Genomic DNA, 13879 nt, shown 5'->3' with positions numbered 1-13879 from the left:
GACAGAAGCTGGCGTCACTATACTGGATTGCATCTCCAGTGAAATACATTGTGGGTAGATTTGATGCTGCACTGATCCGAGATAAAATATGTGAGAGCTATCTATGATGGGTAGGAGCTGATAGTTACATAAAGATGAGTTGCACTTTAGAAGTCACCAGTTGGAGACCACAGGGATGACCTGAACAGCGATGGGCCAGTACTCTTCACAAACGTCTGCAGAGTATCATTCTTCACTCAGACATGGCCCAGCACAGAACTAAATGGAAACAGCGAATCCGTGTAGTGAACCCGCCACCTGGTGGAGCAAACGCTGTAAAATAGAGAGACCCATAGTACACAGTAAACTGTCTACTCATAATTATCTTATCGTGTATTCATTTTTAGTACCAGTATTTATTAGTACTTGTCCTGCCCTTTATGTGTTTTAATTGGTTTGAACCCCACTGTCGGCAGCCCTGAAGATAGTACAATTTACGAACTTCATTGTATAGATCCGTATTGATTCAGTTAAAACTAAGAAACAGTGTTAGGTTTTGGTCCACCCAATCAGTACACCCTGAAGTTGGTTTTCCGTGGTTTCCCATTTTCACACCAAGCAAATGCTCTACCTTAATTAACACGTTCACTACCAGCTCCTACCTGCTTTAAGGGTAAGGCCTCACTGAAAGCGTTTTAAAGCAGCAAGCATTAACGAGTGGTCCTGAGCAGTTATGCACGTAGAATCAAGCCAGCGGTTGAACATGGGCTTGGCCAGATAGAGAGTAGAACCGGCGCACCTGCTCACGCTTACTGCCCAAAGCTGCTTCAAGTCAGTTCAATTTGTTTCCTGCTGCTCAGCTGTGAGCATATTGTACCGAGCTCACTTTGTCTTTTGGAACAAAGGAATTGATTTCATCAGTTTTTGAACAACTGATATTGTATCTCAAAAATATTTCAAAGACAGGAACGTTACCTGATGTTAACGTTGTTCAGAACAATGGACAATAACAATGTATTTTCTACCTTTATATCAAAGTATGCTTCTTTAATGATCTCATATCTGTATTTTCTTACGTTATACAAAACTTTGCTTCTTTCAATTAATCAATAAAATACTATTTCAAATACAATAGAACTAGTGTTGGTATTTTACTTACTTCAAGATAACAACAAGCCTGTCCTCTACCATGATGCTTTTTCTGTAATTTTGTTCCATTCTCTGCAACCTGGGTTTTAGTTTATGTAATTATTTATGAAATGTCTCTATAGACATTCATAAGTATTCAGAAAATTGTTCACTGCAGTTGCGTAATTATTTATACAATTTCTTAAACTCACCAAGTTCTTCCTGTCTTAAATTAATTTCATGTGTCCACTGTCCATCCTATCAATTCACACTGGAGAAACCTCGCTTAGTAATAATAATCTCGCAAATCATGATACTGCTGGCGGCATGTAGTCTGTACAACGCTGTTTCAACGTCCCATTTCAGCTCAGCGCTGCTTTTGAGCTTGCTCTCGCTTGTTACTGCTCCAAGCTTAAACCTCCTTTTTGTCTGGCCCTAGCCTAAACCTCCAAACCAGCCTTTTAAATCCTCTCAGCTCTACAGTGCACTATTTTACATTAAATGTTTCTGTAAGAAAACAATCATACTGTAGGTACAATATTGAAAATTTCAACATACCTTCAGGATGATTACTAGTAGTGCTCTAGGCTATGGCACCAGATTGAACACTTTCCTGGATGGAGAGGCACACTACACTTACACTTTCCACAGAATCATGTGGTTTCATGCCAGATGTTGCTTTTTGCGCAGTTGGGAAACTGGGAAACTGTCAGATTTCATGCTTGGGGAATTTATGAAGTACTTGTCCCTTTATTTTCCCATCAAGTTGAATCGGTGAATCATTAGCTGAAGTTCACTTAGGGGCTACACCGGTGGGCTACACATAGATGCTCACGAGCCTACTGAAGACTGAGATGGGACCAGTGTCACAGAAATATTTGCGGCTTCTAATGCTTCTTCTTGTTCACTGTCTTGTATGAAGTTTCTGCATATTGTCTGCATGAATGTCAAAAAAGTTATTTTTGAGTTTAGATTAGATTTTTGGAAAAGCCTAAATGCATTTAAAGATGTACACTGACAAATGTAGAAAAACATAGGTTTTGGCCAATTCACAGTTTTTTCACATAAATGGATACATTGCCAAATACCGGTCAGCTGTATCCGCTCTGTGCATAAACTGATTATAATTAATGGTGCTTACAGGTTTCATTTTTATTTTCCCAAACCTCTTTGAAACTTCAGTCATTTCTGTAGAATGTACTGTTCAAACTATGGTAATTACTTTTTTGTCCTTCCATGAACATAGCAACACTTTATTGTCCCTATTGAAAGTCATTTCCCCTGTTTTCAAGTTCTTCTGCCTTTCACTGAATTCCTTAGAAAGTCCCCTCTTTCACCTTATTGTCCCACATACAGCCGTTTCTCATTCACGCAGTTGCTTGGCTAAGCCTACACTATTGTAAAAATTGTCCATGTACCTTGTATGCCACTTGCCAAAGTAGGGATCTAACAAGTCAGATATAGTGTCTCGGATGTTCATGCCACTTGCATCATCGATTTTCAACTTATATATTATGTATCCTGCAGGAGATTCACACACCTTCCTTACCAAAATCCCATACTTCATTATTTTTCCTCGATTGGGAACTCGGAAACACAAGTGGCCCCTCCAAGCCAACATTCCTTCATCAAGGGTGATTTTCTGATCCAGAGTGTGCAAAACTGAAAATTGGTCACTGAACCTTTCAAGAATTGGCCTAATTTTGTATAGCCAATCAGGATTCCCCTCATAATGACTGCTGTTGCTAAAGTGCAAGAACGACAAAATGTTTTCGAACCGGCTTTGTGCCATGCTTTTTGAAAAAGTCGGTGACCCAAAAATAATGTCTCCTGTCCAGTACATTTTCAAATCTGGTTTTTGAATTATTCCTGTTTGTCTGGTGGCATATGTATTCAAGGAAATCATCATTTACAAATAAATTGAAAAAAGACATTGACTGCATGCGGGCAATAAGTATATCACCATTGGAATTGCTATCACTTATCACTGAAATCGGGGATGAGTTCATCACTAGAATCATTGTTCAGTAGTATGTCCTCAATTTCCTCACTTCAAATACTGCTTTTGTAACTAGTCATTTTATCCGACACAAGAACTTGCTTCACTACACACCCTCACAAGAACACCACGACTGGCTCAAAGGGTAAAAGCATTGGAATGTACTCTTTGTTCAGGTAGTCAGGGGGAGAGACTGTTCATTTATATGCCATCTATGGTTTTCAATGCAAACTATGACTTTGCATGAATTTAACGCTAGATGTGTAGGTGCAACATAAAGCAAATTGTAAAAATGAAAAAGAAAAAAAATCATATCAGGGGTGAAGTTGTATAGTCGCTGGCATCTCATCAAGGCAGCTGCAGTCTGAATCCCAGCCAATGCATGTTGGATTTTTGAAATAAAATTCGCATCCCTGTGATTTGGATTCCATGTAAAACTGGAGGTCCCATGATTGTGGTCACAAAATTGACAGTCTCGTAAAACTGCAAGCTCACTCACACTTAATTTAGGTTATAAACATGATACTGCCATTTTCTCATTCACAGTTAGTGTTCAAAATATGTACTCTTTCTCCTTTGGTGAACAAATAAAAAGTTAAAAAATAATTAAGAATTTCACTTATTATGTTTTGTTTGTCTTCGTAACAGCCTTGGTGTTGCAACAGCTAGTCTGTTGGTTGAGTAGTGAACAGGAATATGTTATGGTCTAATTTGTAGAATGCATTCAATCAAGCAATATGCTGACATGATATAACATACTCTACTCACTGTCCTACCATACACAACCGGACATGTAATTGCTGTACTGAATATAATGTTCCCAATTCATGAAAGGGACAGTGTGGATCAGTATCATGACCTTCTTAATCACCTGATCTGTCTCCATTAAATTTCTCACTTTGGATCTGTATGAATATGCTGACATGACATAACAACCTCTACTCGCTGTCTGTCATCAAGTTGACATGGAATATTAAATAAAGCAGCTCAGAGGTAGTGTTGCATATATTTATGAAAAAAAAAAATCATCATTTAAAACATTTTAAAGAGCAGAAAAGGAAGAGAGAAATACATAGCAGCTTCTTTCAACATTTCTAGTCGTGTCACTATATACTGTTATTAAAACTCTTATGAAGTTGTTATATATTCCTGTGATTGCTGGTTAGTTTCATAAAATGCATTGCTACCAGGTAACTTGGTTTAAATTTTTAGATCAAATTTTATGTTTGGCAGTGAACAACTACTGCTAGGTGAATCAACTGGTGATTTGATGTTTGAAGAGCAGCCAAAATGTTGGCACTCTTGTGTTGTCATTAGCGTGTTAAATATCTCTAGTGACTCACTTTGTGTCACCAAACAACAGCCTTAGGAGCTGTCCAGTAGCGTTCTCCTTTTGGTGCTAGATAATAGCACAATCTGAATGTTGAAATTGTTAGGCAGATTGGCTGCATGACACCGCTTTTAGAAGATGTGCAACTCTATGGCTGATGCCATGAAATAATTAGTCATTGGATAATTTTTGGTTTAAAAAAATAGTAATTTGTTTTTCATGCTGAAACTGCTGTAACTTCTTGAATCTAGAAGTTGTGCTGTTTAATATGATATTTCTTCTTTCACTACACAATTTATCGTTTGTTCATTCTGTGTATTTGGTTGTTAGATTGAAGAGAATGGGTTTACTTTCATTTATCTTGTACACATTTTATACCCTTCTTTGCTGTTTCAGGTATATCTGATGGTTTTAAAATTTTACTTTATTTATTGAATGATACACTGTTTGCAGCACATATTTTAAAATTTCCTGTAACATAAATTTCAGAACATTAAACCAAAGTTCTTGTTTTATGTATGTTCTAGCTCGAGTGTTCAGATCATCCCCACAGTTTGGTGTGACCCTTTTGACGTATGAAGTTCTTCAGCGGTTATTTTATGTTGACTTTGGTGGAAGGTAAGTACCTGACATTTTAATAAGGCATTTTACTTTTATAACAAGATGGTGAGGTTCAGTACCATTATTTTTGAAATAACACAGAAACTAGCTTTTCAATGAAGAGTCATCATCATCATCATCATCATCAATGTCCCACTCCAGTCACCCGGGTGTGGTTAACAAGCCTCCTCCACTCCTTCCTGTCCTTCCACTTTTCCTGCTCCATTACTTCCACCACATCCAATCCAGCTTCTCTAATGTCCTTCCAAATCTGATTCATCCACCTTCTTCTCAGTCTTCCAACTGGTCTCTTTACCTTAACTTCTCTTTCTAATTCCCTTCTTGCTACCCATTCCTTACCCATTCTTTTTACACGTCCGAATCATCTCAGTCTTGCTTCCTGTATGTTCTGTACCAACGGTTCTATATTTAGCTCTCCTCTGCTTTTAATATTTTGGATTCTATCTCTTCTTGTCTTTTTAACTGATCTTCTTAAAAATTTCATTTCTACTGCTTGGATCTTACTATCTTGTCTCTTATTAGTTACCAGAGTTTCTAGTCTGTATGTTACAATTGGTATGAAATACTGTTTATATAATGTTAATTTCATTCTCGCCAGTATCCAGTAATCGGGGTATAGTGGGTTCGAATCCCACTGTTGGCAGCCCTGAAGATGGTTTTCCGTGGTTTCCCATTTTCACACCAGGCAAAGGCCGCTTCCTTCCAACTCCTAGGCCTTTCCTGTCCTGTCGTTGCCACAAGACCTATCTGTGTCGGTGCGGCGTAAAGCCACTAGCAAAAAAAAATAAAAAATATATATATATAAAATTCTTAAAATAGTTGTTAATATGTTCGGTGGAAACACTTGTTTTGTAACACATTATAATGTTTTTATAAAGTTAGCCCTATTATATCTTCTAGGTCATTGTCTCTTATAGAATAAAGATCACATTTACTCATTTATACACAAGGAAGCACCACATAAGTTACATTTATAATCATCCACTGGATTAAGAATCTGGTTAAAAATGTCTAAATGCTAATTAGGCATCTTGGCACTATGGATCCATAGCACATTATCCATCTTCTCTCTCTAATACCTTGACTTTTTCTTGATTCTTTTTGATTTTATTAGTCTGTATAATAGTTTCTGATTTCCTCAACTATCTTGCTCAATTTTGTTCGTAAACTCTCCCCAACATCTCTCCTTTTCTTCCTTGATACTCCTCTTTACTTGTAGTTTCAATCTTCTGTATTCCTCATGTAACCTTTCTATCTTATTCTCATCCCTCTGATACGTTTTTTGCTTTTCCTTATCCATTTCTTTCTTCACCTCATTTCTTTCTTTTATTTCTTTTTTTATTTTGTCTGTCTACCTTCGTGTCTCCTTTCCCTTAAACTTTGCTTCTGTTTTCTCGTATACCTCAATTGCTGCTTCCACAAATGTCTGTCTTAAATTGTCCCTCTCTTCTTCTCCACTTTGTATTTCTGTGTTAGGCAACTTCCTTTTTTATACAATCTTGGAATGCCATTCTTTTATTCTCCTCCTGCAATTCCCAAATCCTGATCTTAGGTTTCTTCTTCAGTATAATTTTAGGGATTTTTACTTGTTTTAATTCCACAATTAATAATCTATGATCACCTTCCATACTTTCACTAGGGATTATCTTCATATTCATGGTGTATCTTCCCCATTCTCGGTCTGTTGTTAAAAAATCAATGAGTGTTCCATACTGTCCATCCCAGCTATATTGGCTGATCTTATGGCTATTCCTCTTCATAAACCATGTGTTCTTTATCAAGTTTTTTTCTGATACAAAAGTCCAATAGTTCTCTCCATCTTCACTTCTATCACCATACCCATGTGGGTTTAAAGATAAAAATTTCATTGCATTTACCTTCAATGTAATAGTATTTTTATTTTCCGCCCCGTTATATGCCCCCTCAAAAATCAAGAAATATTTTTCATTTAGACATCAAATATAAATGACGAATCTCTTTTTCATAAAATATTTAAAATATACATTTTGTAGAGAAATTAATTCTGATTATAGGTATGCAAATTTTAAGTGAATAGTGTTAATACTTCAGGAATTATTCAATAAAAAGTACGGTATTTGATAGAGCTCTAACCGGTGGGCGTTCATAACCTACGTCAGGTGGCACAACACCTCCATTCTGCTGGAGTAGGCCTTGAATTTCCAGATGCATTTAATTCAATTACAATATCTTCATCATTTAAATCCGAAAATGTAGCCATCGTGTGTGCATAACACACAGTAAACAATGAAAGGAAGTCACAACAAAATCAACATGTGTTTCAAAGCTCTGCGAATTGCGATCTTCAATTGTTTCAAAGATATCGCACAAAAATGGATGTATTTAACAACGAAACCTTCCACATTCCAAGGAGAAAACATGCCTGCGTGAATGCTGCCATCTAACAGAAATATTCACAACATCTTCTAGCTTTATTTACTGGTTAAGTGGACCTGTTCCGTATTGAAAAGTATCACAGTTAAAATTGAAATAATGATGACCTGGACTAGGGTTGAAACCGGTACCACTTCTGCGTATTATTAACCCTCGAACCGGTAGTTGAAATAGCTCTAACCAGTGGGTGTGCACCAAAAATTTGCAGTACCTGATGTATGTCACTTTGACAGATGTATTATTCACAGAATATGCACATATAATACACCAAAACATTCAGCATGAACTGGACACAAAAACATTTTCATGATCACTTGAAAATGAAAATGAAAACCTACAACCTGTTTTCCAGTCTTTGACCGGGTCAGGGATGTAATGAATGAATCAGATATAGGCTGTTATTACGATGGGGTCGCCACTCCCAAAGTGATTTATATTAATGAGTGATAGATGCTATGAAATGAGAATGGAGAGTGTTGCTGGAATGAAAGATGACAGGGAAAACCGGAGTACCCGGAGAAAAACCTGTCCCGCCTCCGCTTTGTCCAGCACAAATCTCACATGGAGTGACCGGGATTTGAACCACGGAACCCAGCGGTGAGAGGCCGACGCGCTGCCGTCTGAGCCACGGAGGCGATTACTCATGATCACTTATGCCATCCTATCACTTCAATTTGCATTTCTCTATAGAGCTCATCTGGTTTTATCAGCATCACATATAGAATATTTTCCCCTGTAGTTGGTTCCATCACTTTCTGATTCAGCTCTCCTTCCCAGATTAACTTATTTGCCATTTGTTGGTCATGCTTTCTGGCATTCATGTTACCTTCCCAGTTAACACTGGGTAAATTGAGATCATCTGCATCAACCCTTCCAGATCTATACACCCCAAAATATTAAGTTGCCTATTATCTTTAGAGATTAGCCTTACACCTACAATTTCATATTTCTCATCCTTAACTTTTTCGTAGCTTACAAATTTTTTCTTTCACCAACATGAATATTCCTCCTCTCCTGTGTCTACAATAAACTCTTCAGTTCCATGACAAAATAGCTGCATCCGTTATATCTGGTGTACACACACACACACACACACACACACACACACACACACACACACACGCACACGCACACGCACACGCACACACACACACACACACAAAAGCGCTGTTTTTATATTTTCAACCTCCAATAGGCTATAAAAAACAAGGTACATTGACATAACAAGATGATTTTATCACTAAAAGTTTCATACCTATTTTTCCACATAATCACTAAAACGTTTTAGACATTTGTCATATCGTGACACCAGCTTTCCGATGCCCTCTGCAAAGAAGTCTGCCGCCAGTGAGGTAATGTGCATCAGGAGAGCCTCCTGCTCCATAAATTCCACCAACAAGATACCTTTATGGTCCCAGAAAAATGGCAGCCATTGCTTTCCTGTTGCTCAGTCAGTTTAAACTTTTCTTTTGGCTTGTTTGAAGAAGAAGGATGCTTCCATTGCTTAGACTGTTCTTTGGTTTCTGGAGTGTCATACAGGACACAAGTTTATTACCAGTAGTGGTAGACTTTAAAAACTCTTCCCTCTCACTATGATAATGCATGAGAAACATTACAGTTGACGCCATTTGCTGGCTGAGTTTTGTGATTGTCGGTCAACACTGTTGGGACCCAACGTGAACAAAGTTTCTCGTATCCTAAGTGTTGAATCACAGTTGTGTACAGAGAAGACCTTGAAATGTCTGGGGTTACTGTAGAAAGTTTACTGATTCATTTATGTACAAACGAAGAACCAAAATAATTTTGTTGATTATATGGAAAAATAAGTTTGAAACTACTGAACTTTTAATGATAAAATAATTTTGTTATGTCAGTGTGTCTTTTTTTATAGTCCATCGAAAGTTGAAGAAAGAAAGCAGCGCATGTGTGTGTGTTTTTTTTTTAAATGACTTAATTCTGTTCCTTTCTGTAGGGTACAGTACTTCTACATAATAACACTAACAACTCCGTCACCCTTAATTGACGTCCTGCTTCCTAAACTGTCATCACTGCTCCCTGGTCCGCCCTGTTTACCTGAAAGTACCTCCCTATAACTCTTCTAAACAACTCCCTTAATATACGTACAGTTTAATTTCAGGTGAAGGCAATCTGAATGTAGATACCTATCTCCTACCCAACCATTAGGATCTACAAATGTCACTTCCAATTTCCCACATACCCTCTTTATAGTCTCATTTAGATCCCAGATTACCTTCCAGTCATTATTCCTCCTACACATTATCTCACTAATTACTGTTTAATTAGTCACTATCCACAGTTTGTCTCATTTCTGTGCTTGTTTGTATTTTAATCAGGTTTTAAGCCTGGGTACCCTTCCTGTTGCTTCATATTCAACAGTCATCTTACTTTTTTCAGCCATTAACATTAGTGTGGAGAATGAATTGTTAAATACACTGGCAAAAAATGAAATTCCAACACTAAGGAGTAGTTGTGCTCGATAAGCAAAGATGACACAATTCAAATTTGCGTGCTAGTCAACAAAGATTGGTGCTAGTAGCACTACTATGACCTTGAAAAGCAAGTTTACTTGAAATACGCACTGTACACTTCATGAGCATTAGTCACCGTTCCGCATTGACATTATTATCCCAAGACAGCGGATTTGTATTTGTATGTCAGACTGGTAATTGAGTTAGTTGTACTGCCATTCATTTGCAGTATTCAAGGGAATGTTTTCTAACACAACAACGCTCATTCTCATACCACTGTTGTCACCCAGCATGCTCTACAGAATGTCGACCAGTTGCCTAGGCCTGTGAGATCACCTGACCTTTCGCCCATTGAACACGTATGGGACATTATAGGACGACAAATCCAGCATCATCCAATACCAGCATTAACCGTTGCTGATTTCACTGACCAAGTGCAACATGTGTGGAACTCCATCCCACAAAATGACATGTGGCACATGTACGACACAATGCATGCACATTTACATGCTTGCATTTAAAATTGTGAGAACTACAGCGGTTGTTAATGTACCACCATGTCGCACATCTTCTCTCGTATACTTGAATCTGTGACCTGGAAACTTAAATCAAATAAATATGTTACCTAGACAGTTGCTTAGCTTAAATTGCATTCCTCTAAACTAATTTCTTCCTGGTGTTGGGATTTAACTTTCGTCCAGTGTATTTTGTATGATGCAACCTTGACTTTGTCTCTTGTTTGCTGTAGGCTACTTCCTTTCTTCTGTGATAATTCCTTACCAACTTCCCACCTGAAGTTCAAAAATTGTATGTAGCCATTAAGGAAGATTTGAAAAAAACATTTGAATAAGGAAATTAGTTAATTGATAAGTCTATCTATCTATGATAAAGCGTTGGTAACCACAATGGTAGAGACCCCATTCTCTTTCTTGTTGGTGGTTGTGCAAAGTATGATCGATACCCTTTCTCTTAAAAAACTGCATGTTGTGAGGTTCACAATATAGACAAGCGAGAAAGGATAAGCATTGACAACAAGCATATCAGATGTGAAAACAATAGCTGCAGGGAATGTCAGAGGGTGGTATTATAAAGAACCTGAACTTAATGTAGAATTGAAGAAAAGAAAAGTGGACATGGTTCAGTTACACAATGTCATTATGAGGTAGCACTATTTTTTTATTTGTTGTATAAATGAGCTAACAAATTATCCCACCTATCGCCATCTTCCTTACTTCATTCCAGCTCTTTCCTTCTTCAAGTTCCTCAGCATGATCATATCTTTGCCACGAGTGCCTGTGTCTCTCTATCTTCCTTTTTCCCTATGATGGTGGTGATGGTAATAATTGTTTTAAGGGGAATTACAACTGGGTACCCATCCTCTATTAACCCTAATCAGAAAGAAAAAAGGAAGAGGTCCAAACCTTTAAAAAATGAAGGTATCAGCAAAAAAAAAAAAAAAAAAGTGTGAAAACGAGCCGCTTTAGGACGTGAAAACCTAATACCATTAGGGTTGGAAGAGAACAAGAGTTGACCAAGGGAGGTTGGATAGGAAAGATTGAAACGAGGAGCCTGATAAAAGTCGGAATGATGTCAGACTCAGCTAGGGACCTGTGGTTGCCACCCACACTCCCAAGTTGAGAGAACCTGAGGTTTCTTTTAGTCGCCTCTTATGACAGGCAGGGTATACCGTGGGCATATTCTGTTGCCCACACCCAAAGGGGGTTTCCAATCCAAGGCCCTTCTCTCATTAGCTTAATTTCCTGGGTATGACCAATCAGTTTCCATTTCTGCAACTTGATCTGTGTAGACATCTTGATTTCTCCCACCCTTGTCCAGAGTTCATGATTTAAAATCTTTTCTCGCCAGGAGATGTTTCAAACAGTTGTTATCGTACAGTTGTTATGGTAAAGTCATTAACTGCAGTGTTGGCGGACAAGGAGATCTGTGATACTGCCAAGTTGTGGATAAGGCAACCCACCCTGTTTGGGTTAAATGAAGAGCAAAGCCACTGCCTTTTGGTTAAGAGGGATCTTTATAAGCTTAGGGAAACAACCCCAACAGAAAGCAGCATGCCTGGGGGCTTCAGGTGGCAGTTTCACCAATGAGCTTGGATACTGTGGACTAATTACTTGCAGGCATGAAACAATTATTTTAAAAAAGTCGAGAGAGAGGAACCAGACCGATTCCTTTCATTTGTAAAACTTCAGAGGTGTGAAGCTAAAATGGATGAACAGAAAACATTAGATAATAAACACACTGACAAATCATGTGCAGAGGGCATAACAGAAGAAAAAAACATGAAAGAGCAAGGAAAAATTCCACTTCTTCACACATTGCCTGCTTCATAGACGAGCTCTCTTCTCTTCTTCCATGTCTACTTCTCAGCCTTCCGAGAAGTTTCAAGATGGTTTTCTTTAGGGAGGTTTTCTTAAGAATACTTTTTTTTCTTGGTTTACAAAGTGTAGTATAAGAAGAAAGCTGAATATGTACAAGAAAACTAAGAGGCAAAAGTAAAAAAGAGGAGTTAATACAGGTAGTAGAAGATAGGGAACTCAAGAGAAACACAGAAGTAGGAAGAAAATGCCTTGAGTTTAAGATAAATAATGAAAATGGGATAAACAAGTGCATGGAAATAAAGCATCGAAGACAGGAAGTTTGGAAGGAGAAATAGGAAAACATAAACACATGAACATAATGGCAGACCTGTAGATGGAGAGATTAGTGGAGATAAGACAAGAACATTATGAAAACATAAAAGGACAAGGAAAATTCTGCATCTTCGCACACCCTGCCTTTATCATAGATGGACTCTCCCTTTCCGTCTATTTGTATACCTTATCTTTCATTTTGTTTTGTAGTGCATTTCTCATTCATCTGTTTTTTACATTCAAACTATGGCAGAAGCAGTCAGATAACTTTTCTGCCTTATTAAGAGTGTCTGTTAGGAAATCAATAAATAGAGCAGGGGATTAGAAATTGTTACAGTGCTGTAATAAACTGCGGGTGAATGAGTGATGTGGGAAATTATTATGCATGGACTTGTCAAAATAATTTTGCTACAGGCTTTATACAGTATTCTTATTTGATGTTGGACTCAGACAAAGTTTAGGGCATAAGTCATGGCAACTATTTTTTTTCCTCACATTTTCATGGTTCTTCCATACCATGTTCATATGTCCTGGAAAGCATAAAATTCATACTACATGGACACAGTACGAGATGGTTGTTTGTTGGACAGGTACCACGCACAGGGCGATGGAACAGCAGTAGTGAGTCAGGCTCCATGCAGAATGGATGTGACAAGGCAAGGACAGCGTGTGTACATTAAACTGGCCATTCACTAGGGTTGCATTGCTGAAGAATGACATAGAGAGCATGGGAAAGCTGTGGGGTGCCCTTCCATACCAAACCGTTGCGAGATGGGCAGCAGGATTTCAGCACGGATGTGAAACAAACGGGGATGGTCCAACGGTCCAGAAGACCTGTTAGTGTCTGAACTGATGTGTCCTGTGCAGTGATTCCCCAGTGCATGCACAGAAGATGGACACTACATGAGTTACAAGCTAAAACAGGCATTGAAAAAACGAACCATCCACATCCAGACCGCATGCAGCAGAGGCTGTATGGGGGGCAACTTCAATTCTGGGGTTGGAAAGTACTGGAACAGTCGCCATACTCACCTGACCTGTCTGGATGTGATTTTGACCTCGTCCCCAAAGTGGAAGGACCATTGTGTGAGAAACTGTTTGGGACATGAAAGAACATTGCCAATGCTGTGAAACATGGTACTGCAAAATTCACACATGGTGAGGTGACTGGTATCAGACATCACCCACATCGTTAGCATTATTCATATATTCCACAGCGCCTTATGCTCCCCACTTCCATCTCTATATTTCCATTTGTCTTATAGATCCCACA

At 38.3% G+C, this 13879-nt stretch overlaps 1 protein-coding gene across 3 annotated transcripts in view; it reads left to right on the top strand.

The window, feature by feature from the left end:
• Positions 1-13879, top strand: part of aralar1 (calcium-binding mitochondrial carrier protein aralar1) — a 404690-nt gene that overhangs the window by 381566 nt on the left and 9245 nt on the right. For all 3 annotated transcript variants that reach the window (XM_067143121.2, XM_067143122.2, XM_067143123.2), the window contains one exon: positions 4964-5054. In XM_067143121.2, the coding sequence (XP_066999222.1) occupies positions 4964-5054 (91 nt within the window). The remainder of the gene's footprint in view (positions 1-4963; positions 5055-13879) is intronic.

Source organism: Anabrus simplex, chromosome 3 (genome assembly GCF_040414725.1).
Source record: "Anabrus simplex isolate iqAnaSimp1 chromosome 3, ASM4041472v1, whole genome shotgun sequence".
Lineage (NCBI taxonomy): Eukaryota > Metazoa > Arthropoda > Insecta > Orthoptera > Tettigoniidae > Anabrus > Anabrus simplex.
Note: the sequence above shows the minus strand (reverse complement) of the source record. Positions and strands in the feature narration are given on the sequence as shown.